We start from the raw sequence: 12,664 nt of genomic DNA, 5'->3' as shown, positions 1-12,664 counted from the left end.
AGGGTAAAACCCAAAGAACTGCTGACACGATTCTCGCTTTCGGAAAAATAATAATATGCTTGATGATGACTACACCACTTTTCTTCGTTTAGAATAGCATTTGCTTGCTAGAATTTCTGGTAGTATAATGTTATAACTTCAAAAGCTAACCGGTTTAGTAGCTCTAAATGGGCTCAGTCAACAGCTGTCGGTGCGTTTGCCGTTAAAGCAAAAATCCTCAGTGTAATCCTAATCCTATTTAGTAATCCTATTGAAACTTGAACACGTGAAAGCTGATTGGTCTAGTAAACTATGTTGCCATGACAACCGCGTTTTAACTGATACGTATTTGCTTGTTTTAATGAAAGAACTGACAGTTCCACATTTTCATGTCTGAAATAAAACATACATTTGTTGCAGTAACGTTATACATGACTTTACCTTTTTGGGGCCAGAAGACAAAAAGAAATGCCCGGTCTGCCCATTAAAGGTAGTAGTTAGAAAATGAGAGGTCTGGGCCAGCCCGAGTCCCCAAGGTCCATTTTTGGCCCACTTTTTGGGCTGCAGGAACTTTGAATTATTTTTTTGTTTTCAAAAGTGATAAAACAACTTTGTGAAAAATATAATTAATTTGAAATATATTTATGCAGATTATTAACGAAAAAATATTTCAAAGTTTACATAACTACTTAAAACGCTAAAATATTTTTAACAGTAGTTTTATAAACTCTGAAATATTTTAACGCAGTTATTTTCACTTAGAATCTGCACTAATCTGTTTTAAATTATATTAAAGTATTTTTAAATTAATTTTATAAACTCTGAATAAAATTTGAAATAGATTTATGCAGTTTCTAAGTGAAAATAACTGAGTTGAAACTGCAAAAATATATTTCAGATTAATTTGGAATTAATAAAACGTTTTCAGCCACTTCCGAAAAATCAAAAAATAATTATATCGTTGGCAGGTCAAAAAGTGGTCCAAAAATTGATCTTGGGGACTCGGGCTTGCCCAGACCTCTCATTTTCTAAATACTGCTTTGTCCTTTAGCGAGAAAAAATTAGGAGACTGGAGGCAACTCTGTATCCCTCGAGACTATCGTCAACTCTTTCCGGACGAATGCCCTTCCCGGACCATCCTTCAGATAATACAGAACCTTTTCTCCCTTATTCACTATGAACCTATCAATCTTGTAAACTTTCAATGGCCAATTAGGCACCGTGGCTCTATTCTTTTCTCCTTCAAGCTCACCATCACTATAGAGATATCTCACATTCACTAAATAATCCAATCGCTTTTCTTTCAAACCAACGGGTCTCAGATAACATCAATAACTCGTTGAACTCTTTGCATCGACCGCCTTCTCTCTGTTGGCATCAACGGGTCTCTTTCTAGTCAAACGAGTCACCTCATTGTTCAGAGCTTTCACTACTTCTGGAAGCCTGTTCACCCATTCTCCATTTCTCTCAGAGGATTTAATATTCCTCTCCTTACTGTATTGATAACTGAAAAGACGCTCGCTCAACGTTCGAATAAAAGGTTCAACGATTCCTTGATCGCGGTGAACGTCTACAATTCCGGTTCCTATTCTTACATCGTGCTTCACCATTTCTTTCTTAACTTCACCCATGAATTCACGCCCGGGATCAACCTGAAGATCAGAGGGCCACTTTAATGGTCCTCTATAAATTTTCTGAAAAGCCTTTGAAACTTCCGAAGACTCCTTTGAAGTGAGTGGTTCAGCGGCCTTGAATCTGCTCGCGACATCAACGACCGTCAATGCGTCCTTGTAAACGTTTCTGCCTCTCGGGAGTTTATCATGGGGGAGGAAAAGAAGATCGGCTTGATGAACTGAATTTGGGGATGTAACGTCAAACTTCGGTCTCGGGATATATATTCTTCGGGGCTAGCAAATAAATCTGCCAGATGGCCTGCTTCATCAGCCAGAGTTTTGCGACATCTTCAGAGACTCCAGCCGTCTGAACCAACTTCTTCACTGGATTCAATCCTTTCCAAAAACCTTTGGGGCTGTAATAAATCTTGGATAATTCACAAGAAATGGCTCGCCGCCAATCCGATTGCCAGGGCCGAAGTTCCAACGTAAATCATCTCTCCCTGTTTTTGTCGAACGGAAGGTTTGTAAACGCCATAATTCGTGTAAACATGACCCGCCTAGATTAGCTCAGCTACCCGCGAGCATGATAAAATTGTAATTTTTTGAAAACAAAAATAAAATGTATGTATGTATGCATGTCTCGCCTGAAAACTGAGGTTCTCGCACTTCGTTCAAATCCATTTGATCTTGATGAGTCTTGTTACAAAGTTTCAAAGCGTAATCAGTGTTTTCAAAGTTTATTTTCGCTTCATCTTTGATTCTATCAATAATGGCCATCCAATCGGGAAGCCTCGTTCTGTTTTCTTGAAACTTTTGATATTCTTTTTCATATTTTTCCACGGCAAAATCGTGTCTTTTCTTTTCTTCTCCAGGTGAATCACCACTCAAATATTTTGCCAGATAATTTCCTCCGACGAATGCCGTGGCATTGATAATCGCTCCTCCAATCATTATCGCTTTTTCGCCATTTTGTTACAACTAATTAGTCTTCACATTTTTGATTTTCAATTTCTTCCTGAATTTCTTTTCTTAATATAATCATTACCGCTTGAACTAATGAGCAGAAAGTGGCGAATCCCAAGGCGGAAACAGTAATTACACTCAACGTTTTATTTAACTCTGCAAAATCTTTTGATCTTCGAGATAATGTTTTGTAGCGATAGAAGCCGCTACTACCACCGTGACAGTGAATTTCACATAGTTCATTATATTCACCGAAGAATCAGAAGTCATCGGCTCTTTAATTACTTTCTTTGCGACCCATCCATATCCAGCCGCTATTCCAGTGATCGTAGCGGCTAATCCATGGGTTTTATTTTTGAGGATGTTCGATCTTCACTTCACTCCGGAACTTCAGGTTACAACGCAACGCTCGCTCTCGCTCAATCCTTTTAGGTTTAACGAGAGACATTAACTCTTCCCTCTTATAATATAATCCCTAGAGAGAAACAACAATATTCACCGCTGAAAGAACTTGAGTGAGTGAAAATGATAATGAAGAATTTTCATTTTCATTTTTAGATTTAACATTCCAGTCTAAATCAGTTCCTTTCTGAGGCGTAGATTGTAGCTTTGCATCTCTTGCTTTTCTGTTGAATTCTGCGAGTCTTTTTTCTGCCGACTCTCTCCGAATCTTTTTTGGGTTTTGTTTTTTTCACAGTCGAGGTCACTTTTTTAGCGGGCTCTTCAATGGTTTTTACAGGCTCTTCAGTGGTTTCTACGGGTTCTTCAATAGTAGTTTCTTCATTTGTTTCGCTATTCATTTTATAGATATTCTCAAGAACTTACTAAAGTTCTTCAGAAGTGTTTTCTAAGTTCTTATCGAGTTCTTCAGGCAAGTTCTTATCAAGTTTTACATTCCTCGCAGTAAGACTGCACTCGCCACTGCCATGTACTTTCCATAGTTCAGGCTCAATATCCGGCGATCATGGAGAGTTCTTCTCTCACCATGAAATTATCGTTCAAGTCTTTCAAGAGTTTACTCCGATCAAAGGGGAGAAAATGGAATATCAATCTACAACTAAGCTGAAGAAAGGTATCAACCATCGCGTCACAAGTCTTTGAAAACAATGAAGTCTTATTCTTTTGAAATTCTCCTCAACATCTTTCTCACTTAATCTCTCGACTTGATCTTGTGCCAGATCAGTTCCAGTCATCTCTTTCGCCTTGCCACTGGCTACCAGGACCGCGAGCCGTTCTCTACGCGAGGCTAACGCCCCCGACTCAGGTTCATCTTCAAGAATGTTCATTACATCTTTCAAGGCTTCTTGCTAAGTGATTTCGATTTTAATACTCAAGATTAATATCAAAAGGATGGCTGAGAGAGGAAACCAGATGTGAATATTTCTTTTTCTTCAACTCGTTAATCAATTTCAGCTTTTCAAAATTCGTTAATCCTCCTCCGTAATTATCAAATATCTCTTTCATGTCTTTCTGTGAGGGAGTATAGAATAATCCTAACGCGGCGATTTTCTCGCGGAATGACTTGGCAATGCTTGTCAGCTGCTGAGTTATTACCCAGACACTGATTCCGTTGTGTCTCGGGCTGAATGCCGAATTCACCAGTTCACCTGATCTCCGTTTCGCATCCCTGGAGGCGGCACAATCATCGAGAATTATCGGGGAATTAGTTCCCTCAAACACGAAACTGGTAATCTTCAACCAATCATTGATTTGATCTCGATGAGGAGTCAAGACGAAGAAATCTCTATCTTCCTCGGCGAAAGCTTAGTAAGTCTCGTTTAACGCGTAAGTGGGGCAGAAAAGGATCGCGTAATCAAGCTTTCCGTTGAATTCATCGCTCAGAAGTAAGTATTTGGTCTTTCCTGAGTTCGTGGGACCGTCTATGAATGCGTTGAATGGAATATTATCGAAATTCATTTTAATTCATATTTTATTCTATAGGCGCAAGCGATACGAGCGAAGCGAAACTTTTGTGGCCATGCGCGAGGGTGTGAATTCCATCTTCCATTTTAAATCTCTCATCATCGTCAGCGCTCAGGGCTACCTTGTTGATTGTCTCAGTAAATAACTCATGCCGATGTGATCTAATTACATTCATCTCCCTCATTTGCTCTTTTCTGCTGAATAAACAATTTTTATAGTCCTGATGTGAAATATTATTTTTCACCACTGATTTTTTTATTCCTTTACACTTTTTTTCTCTTCTGCTTTATGAATCTTGAAACTATATAATTTAGCTCTCAATCCGACGAACTCCTCAATGATCCTCCCTCCCGCTTCATCTTTCATCATTCCTATCACTTTCTAATTATATCCTTGAATCCCTGAAGGATGATCTCCAGGAAAATCGCTGGTGTCAAACTGTTCTCTGACGTCAGATTTAATATCTTCGTAAAAGTCTTCAGTCTCAATCTCAGACATCAGACTGTCGATATCCGTGAATAACAGTTTTGCATTCTCTCCATATTTTTTCTTGATGAAATCCTAGTGAAAGTCATACATCAAAGTCTTGCTGATGTCGAGAATTGACATTTCGTAAATCGGTTTATCGAACGTTAGTTTTATTCGTTTCATATGAATCGCGATGAGATTTTCATCGAATATCGTGAAATGTTTAAAGTTTGGTATCACCGTGAGTTTTCTCGCAGATTCTTGGTTGTTGACCAACTTTACATCAACTCTTTTTCTGATATTCTCCATCTTCTTCCCGAAGACGGAGTTGTTTATCAACTTGAAGAAATCCTTTTCAAAAGAATTCCTCGCTTTCTTCCTGAGTTCAGTGTTCTTTTCAATGTAACTTTTCAACCATGGCTTTCCATCAATTTGATTCCTCGATGAATATTGGTCAACTTTAATCCGAGATCCAGATATTGCTTCAAGTTTCGACGACGAATTACACACTTCTCTTTATTATATAGACTTGGAATCAGCTTTTCAACTTCTTTAACTCTGAAACTCTGCGGGGTTAGCGGATAATCATTATGCAAATTGTGAAGTTCCTCGGGATACTCGAGATCAACCTCGAGAACGCACGGAAAATCGCGCCAGTTATCAAATTCTGAGGAGTCATCCTGCCCCATCCACTCAAAAATTTCAACAGGGAGAGGCTGACACATTGCCCAACCACAGAGATTATTAGCCTCGAGATATTTAATGTATTTTGTGGGCTTGGTTTTATCAAAATCTTCACCCATGTATTTATTATTAGCCCTTGCATATCGGTTTGAAATCATTGAGATTCCTCCTCTTATTCCTTTTTCCACCAACAAAAGCATGTCAACGTCGTTCAACAAATCAAGTTCCACTCCCGACTCTTTCAAAGCCGCGTCCTAGGCTTAACTAGGGGGGGGGGGGGGGGGGGGAGGGGGATACCAAGCGAGATCTAATTTATAAGTTTCAAGACAGACGTTTCAGAATTCTTCAATGACGTCAGCGAGAAGGAGGACATCAGATCTCAGATACAGATCGTGATAATCACCCCGGCGTAGTCTTCATCCCAAACTTCTTCCATACCCTCTTCGCACGCTCATAATCTTCATTAGAGATATCACATTCATTGAGCCTTGACTAAAATTCTCTTTTCCTTGGCAACTGAGTTTCATCAAACTTTGAAATTTCCGGATGGTTTTCATGAATGGCAAAAAGCCCTCCTAATCATGTTCACGTTTTATTTGAATAGCTCGGTTTGTTTTAGCGGTCTGAGTATACTGCATTACACGTATAATAAAGAGAAACAAAGAATTAGATTAGTGAGGACAGCAAACAGTCACACAAGCGAAAGCATACAAGTACGGGGAGAACGAGTGGAGACCTCTTTTCTTTCGTTGTTCTCACTGCGAATCATTGTGTAGCCTGAATTTCAGGCGTCTCCTTTTAAGTCTCACTTCCAAGAACCAGTAATATCGTCTGTGTCTTCACTACCCGAAACCGAGTTTTTATTTTGATTGGTTTATTCGGATTGGAATTCGAGTACGCATAAAATTAATCCTTTTCACGTTTGTCCCCTGTGAAAAACTCCTGCAAATCGTGCTTTTACACAACATGAAGCCGCACTGCGACACTGAGGCGGCGGAGAGGGAGGTTGGGAGAACAAATAAATTTTCCCTTAAATTATTTCATGGATTTTTAAAGAGAGCGCTGCTGCTTTTCGTATACTATCTGTTTAGTCTATGCTGTATTTCCTTCAGCAATATTTTTCTTTCCAGTCTGCTTAAAACGGGCATTTTGCAATTGTCTTCGGAACGGCGTTTCTGGGTCTCTTGGGACTCTTATATTGGCGCGAAATCAGCTGAGGCTCCATTTTTAAAACTGCTACCTTCCTGGAACCCTCCTTCCATACATTCGCGATAAACCCAACATGTATGACTTTTTAAGGCTTGGGGTATTGTCATGACCTGCTGCAAATAAAGACAGTGGAAGACTACGAACAGTCGGTTATTTTGTTCCTGAAATCCTCCGCGTGATTGGAAAACCCGAAGTTTGCAAACCAGGGAAAGAAACGAGAAGGGAATGAGGCGAGACAGCAAAAGAAAGCTTTTCCTTCTTTCCGCGTCCGCGCTTCTCGCCGCTTGATCGTTCTTTTGCTTCGCATGAGTCGTGTATTCGCGCCGCATGCTAGGAAAAGAAAGGGATGACTCCAACTCTAAGCTAGTGGCGTGCATCCCCCCAACAGATGCTGGACGACAGATTCATTTACAGGCCGTTTATCTAACAACTAATTGAATGTTGATAATTACGCTTCTTACTGGGTGACCCCTCATGATATAAGCTATATATTCAAGGGCGACGCCAAAAGGTATGGTCATATAGAGAATATTACATTTCCGCGTGTGAATATTATATTCACACTAATGACGACGTTTTTGACGATTTTCCGAAGATTTCCGACCACTTTCCAAAGATTTCCGAAGACTTTCCAAATCGCTCCGAAGGCCAGACTAACGCTTCCGAACATTTTCCGAAGATTGTTGAAGATTGCCGAAGACGACCGAAGAAGATCCGAAGATGTTTCGATCATACATCAGCAAATTTAAGTGTAGTTAAAGGGACAAAAGAAAAATGTTATGATAAAGGAATCATATCTTCACAGTGTGAAAGATAAAATAGTATCTTCACTACGCGCGATGGAGATATGATTTTTTAGTAAAAGTAGAAATCCTGGTATTTCACTGGTGTTTATATAATAAATAACCGTTCTGGTCTGAAATAGGGTATGTTATGTACACTTTGGACAGCAATTAACTATCATTTCAAAACAATCTATTTTTATCAGTGTTTTCATACATAATTATAACAATTAACATCGGGAATTTGAAACAAACCGAAGCAATTTCTCTGCCGGAACTTGTCTGATATAGGGTTAGAGATATCACATAGTTTAGTCTAAAATACAGTAAGAATTTCAAGAAGGCGTTGCACATACTCCACCCAAATGTTCGAGAGGTAAACCCGAGGAGAACACTCAACTTAAGAAATGAAACGATATGGTGCGATAATGGAAACGCTTTTTTACAAAGTGCTGAGTTCTGAACTTTATTAAGATATTAATGCAAGCAAGACAGGTACGGATACGGTTTTTAATGAAGGTGGTGTATTTCTTAAACTACTACAAACTACCGTTTACGTTACGTAATTTCCCCAAATGAACTTTTGTTCACAAAAATGGTGCAAGCCACTGCACCAATTAAATTGTTTTAATTCTGCAATCTATCTTAAACACGTATATACAGACCATGAAATACTTGTTGTAATTCTACCAAATGAACGTTCGTTCACAAAAGACAGCAGACCTCCTCCTGAATTAGACTAATGTTGGCAGCTATATAATACATTTGTATACAGACTGTGAATTCCTTAATGTAATTTCTCCAAATGAACTTTCGTTCGAAAAAATGGTGTAAGAGCCACCAATTAAATTGTGTTTATGCCTGTATCTATCTTATACATGTGTCTAAAAACTACTGATGAATGTAATTCCTCCAAATGAACTTACATTCGCAAAAATGATGCAAGCCACCCATTAAATTGCACTATACATAACGCAAACACTGTCCCTTTCATGTTACAAGAGGATTCTTTAGAAATCCTTTCACAGAAGTCCTTAAACCTTTCGTATTGCAGGTCTCATGATTTCTAAACATGTTATTTATTCTCATTTCATCTTTGATTTCTCGGTGTTTAAATCCAGTGGAAAGCTACTTCCATGAATTTTCCCAGCTCGGGCGTATCTTGCGCACAGATTCACAGAGGACTTAGTGTCTTGTAATGCATCAAAAACGAGATACAGAGTCTTATCAGTTCTAAACATTGAGAAAAGAGTTGACAGTACATGTACGTCGCCACACAGCAGAGCATGGAAATGTATGTTTGGAAATTTGAATTTGCTTTTGATCAAACATTGTGGCGAGTTCTAGATACATTCCTCTCTCAACCGAAAGTATGACTAACTGAGAAATGAAATCCTAAACTTCTATCCTAATTAAGCTCCGATACCCAAACTACGGTCACTGCTATCCTGATAACTGAACCTGTTTTTCTCTAAACGATATACCGATATGTATTCATTTGAACTTTTTTCTTTATTATGTTCTTCTTGTTCAGATTACTGCTTAGTTCAGTGTGGGACCATGTACTTAACAGTGGAGCCACCTTACCACTTCTACTTTGCAAATTAAAGATCAAAAGAGGTATGTCAATGAAACACTGTACTATATATTCAGTATGCGCATTCAAGTTCGTAGACATGGGGAAAACCAGGCTCGCTGCAGATAAAACTACTGTAAACAGACAAGGTTAAAGCCTCCTGCCCTAGATTAAAACGCATTTGCAATGGCGAGGCGGAACTCGAACCCTGAGCTTTACATTGGAGTCATACGCACCAATCATTAGGCCACCACGCTCCATTTTTGACTCACCATCACATTAAAAAAAACTTTCAACAATGCTGTCGCTCATAATAAGAGTTGTTGACCCATAGGACGCATACAAGGTCAAAAAATAAAACTAAGGGATCAACATTCATGTTTTATAGCGGTTGTATTGGTACTACCTCTAAGCTACCAAAACAAATCAGTGTTACAAAATGTTCCATTTTTCTTGTCGATAATTTTTTTCCCTCAGCTGCTAAAGCTATTATAATATGCTATTGTAAAATTTTAGAAGGCTTCTTCCCTGTGAATAAAACTTTTGCCCTGCATACTCGATAGTAAACCCTCCTTCACTTTCCTTCTTATGGCACATAAAACTCTTTATAAACTTAAATCCTGTTGCTTCATAAACGACTCTAAATTGAGAACTCCTGAAGCCACTTGATTTGTTCTTCTTGGACAAGTCAGGTTAGGTCATGTGTTTAGGCAATTTGGCGGGCAGTTGAAACGACGTAGACATGGGCACCAGCCGGCAAGCGTAGAAGCCAGCTCTCTGCGAAATTTGTCACTCATCAGGATATAAATGCAAGGGTTTATTGCGCTATTGGCATGCCCGAGCCAGATGAAGAAGAATTCCACTTCAAGAGGTAACATACCGTTTGCATATAGATCAGGTCGTACGAACCAAAAGTAGTGATTGACATACGTTGGGAACCAACACAACGCAAATACGACGACAATGACGACCAGCAGTCTCACAACTTTGCGTTTCGACTTTTCAGCTGCAGCACGATTACTATCTGTTGCATTTCCGGGAATTATACGACGCCACAATTTACGGCAAATTAAGAAATAAATGACGATGATTATAGAAAGAGGAAGCCCGTAAAGCGCGACAAAAACAATGCTGTGAAAGATCTTGAGGACACGATAAGTTTCCTTAAAAGCTGGATCGTTTGGATCTTCCCAGGGCCAAACTTGTACACATTGGTAAACGTTTTGAGATGAATTAAACTGAACTTGAGACAAGATAGAATATGGCAGCATTAACACAAAGGACAGGATCCAAATGGTGCCTGACAAGATTTTCGGCTTTCGGAAGATCTTCTCTCTTAAAGGATAGAATACTGCGTAAAATCTATCGAATGAAATGAGCACCATTGTTAGGACAGTCGCCGCTATTGAAACTGAGATGAGGTACCACTGAGCTTTGCATGTTATGTTACCCAGTATTCCTCCAACCCAGGTGACTCCACGGTAGTAGAAGCTCACTTGGTACGGCATCACTGTGAAAGTTAAAAGCAGATCTGCAAAGGCCATGTTGGCAATGAAGAGGTTTGTGACTCTGGTAGATTGAGAGGGCTTCTTCAACACCACGAACGGGCCAAGGGTGTTGCCTAATAAAGCAATAATGAAAATCATTGCATACGCTGTCGTCATGCCAATCTTGATTTTTGCAGGAATACTGAACGGTTCCGGCGGTGGAAAGGTGATGTTTGTTGCTAGGAAAGAAATCAAGAACTATATTGCTTTATCTTTATAAAGGGTTCTCTCCTTAGCATAAACATCAAAATGTGGTAAAACACTTACGATTTAGGATTTTAGGTTTTTAAAGAATTAGGATTTTAATTTTAAAGTATTGTAAAGCGCCATGGACAATTAGTGGAAAATAGCGCTATATAAATGTATATTTATTTATTTATTTATGAACAACAACAGATGCAGAAGAACTTTAACACCATTCTCTTACTTATTTCGATGTCACGTTCAGAGAAGAAAGGAGAACATAATATTTGGTTGTTTAACCAGTATATTATCTGTCAATGTCTGGAACTTTACTTTCTTTAATTAGCAACGGGAAACTTGCTTGGCCGAGTGGTCAGCGCGTCGGACTCGCAATCCAGCGGTCCCGAATACCGTCTGACCACTACTTGGGTGTTTTTCACGGTAGTCCCGAATTCAAATCCTCAGCCAAGCTTGTAAATAGCCAACTGGTTTGCCTCCGTCCAGTTGGGATTCTTAGCAATGTTATGTTCAATGTGAATCATTTGTTTGAGTTGTTTGCTCGGCCAGCAGCCTTTGCATTTGCTATAAACATTGCCGAGGGTAAATAACGGTTATATTATGTTGTGTTGTGTTGTGATGCGTTGCGTTGTGTTGTGCTGTGCTGTGCTGTGCTGTGCTGTGCTGTGCTGTGCTGTGCTGTGCTGTGCTGTGCTGTGCTGTGCTGTGCTGTGCTGTGCTGTGCTGTGCTGTGCTGTGCTGTGCTGTGCTGTGCTGTGCTGTGCTGTGCTGTGTTATTGTTATGTTGTGTTGTGTTGTGTTGTGTTGTGTTGTGTTGTGTTGTGTTGTGTTGTGTTGTGTTGTGTTGTGTTGTGTTGTGTTGTGTTGTGTTGTGTTGTGTTATATTATGTTATGTTACAACGATAAACGAGAAAAAACAACGAAAAAAAACAACGATATCCATTTTTGTTATTTCCATATCATGATCCCATGTAGATGCCATCAAGCAAATAAAAACACAACTGTCATATAAGCTGTAATTTTCATTCAATTGGATTTTGATGATCAAAATCCTAAACTTTCGAGCTTGGAAATAATAAATAACAGATTTACCATTTGCTCCCGCTGTGGTAGTGTTGTTCGTCATGTTTACAGAAAATGGCATCTCCGTGATCCTGCATGATTCAAATAGAACGTGATAAAAATTATAAACATTCTAGGACTGCAAGAGGAGTTCTTGAAATTATTTAACTATGAAATATCGGTATCTACTTTAATCAAACAAGAATTCTCACATGAGCTAAATTCTTTATCAAAAATGTGAATCTTATTTAGCATTTTGAAACGTTTTGTAGAAGAGAAGATTAGTTTTCCTTGCTTCGCAAATTAGCGATCCGCTTCTAATTTTCCTGCAGGGACACCAGAAAGCCCGGTCTGAATATGATTACTCCCTCGCTTTAGTGTTTTGCTTACTTTTTGACTATAAATTTTTCCATTCTTTTAAAAGTGTTGTCAACTGAAAGACTGAATGACGCAGACGTGCACAGATGGTTCAACTCAGTCGACTTCCCTTTTGATAAGTTTTTAATTAGTCTTTCTTTCGGCGATCAAACACGGTAAATCAACTTTGATGCTTGGAGATATCTGGTGTGCAATTTTGATTAAATGCCAACTAATTATGTGCGGAGAATCAAATTTTGCTGAAAATTAATAGTGAATGTTTTTTATCCGATGTCA

At 39.0% G+C, this 12,664-nt stretch overlaps 1 protein-coding gene and 1 pseudogene across 1 annotated transcript; both read right to left on the bottom strand.

Moving 5' to 3' along the window:
* Positions 1-3,604: 3,604 nt before the first annotated feature.
* On the bottom strand, positions 3,605-5,090 carry LOC149118241 (uncharacterized; annotated as a pseudogene).
* A 3,030-nt stretch (positions 5,091-8,120) lies between these two features.
* Positions 8,121-12,099, bottom strand: LOC149118240 (tachykinin-like peptides receptor 86C). The gene is made up of 2 exons (XM_089292369.1): positions 12,041-12,099; positions 8,121-10,926 (listed from the first exon to the last, which is right to left on the bottom strand). The coding sequence occupies exons 1-2, from the start codon at positions 12,090-12,092 to the stop codon at positions 9,899-9,901; spliced, it is 1,080 nt and encodes a 359-aa protein (XP_089148495.1). The 5' UTR covers positions 12,093-12,099; the 3' UTR covers positions 8,121-9,898.
* Positions 12,100-12,664: the final 565 nt, after the last annotated feature.

This window comes from Orbicella faveolata, unplaced genomic scaffold (assembly GCF_042242905.1).
Source record: "Orbicella faveolata isolate gen_17 unplaced genomic scaffold, um_ofav_v1 contig_1, whole genome shotgun sequence".
Lineage (NCBI taxonomy): Eukaryota > Metazoa > Cnidaria > Anthozoa > Scleractinia > Merulinidae > Orbicella > Orbicella faveolata.
The sequence above is the reverse complement of the archived record's forward strand: the minus strand, read 5'-3'. Positions and strand labels throughout refer to the sequence as shown.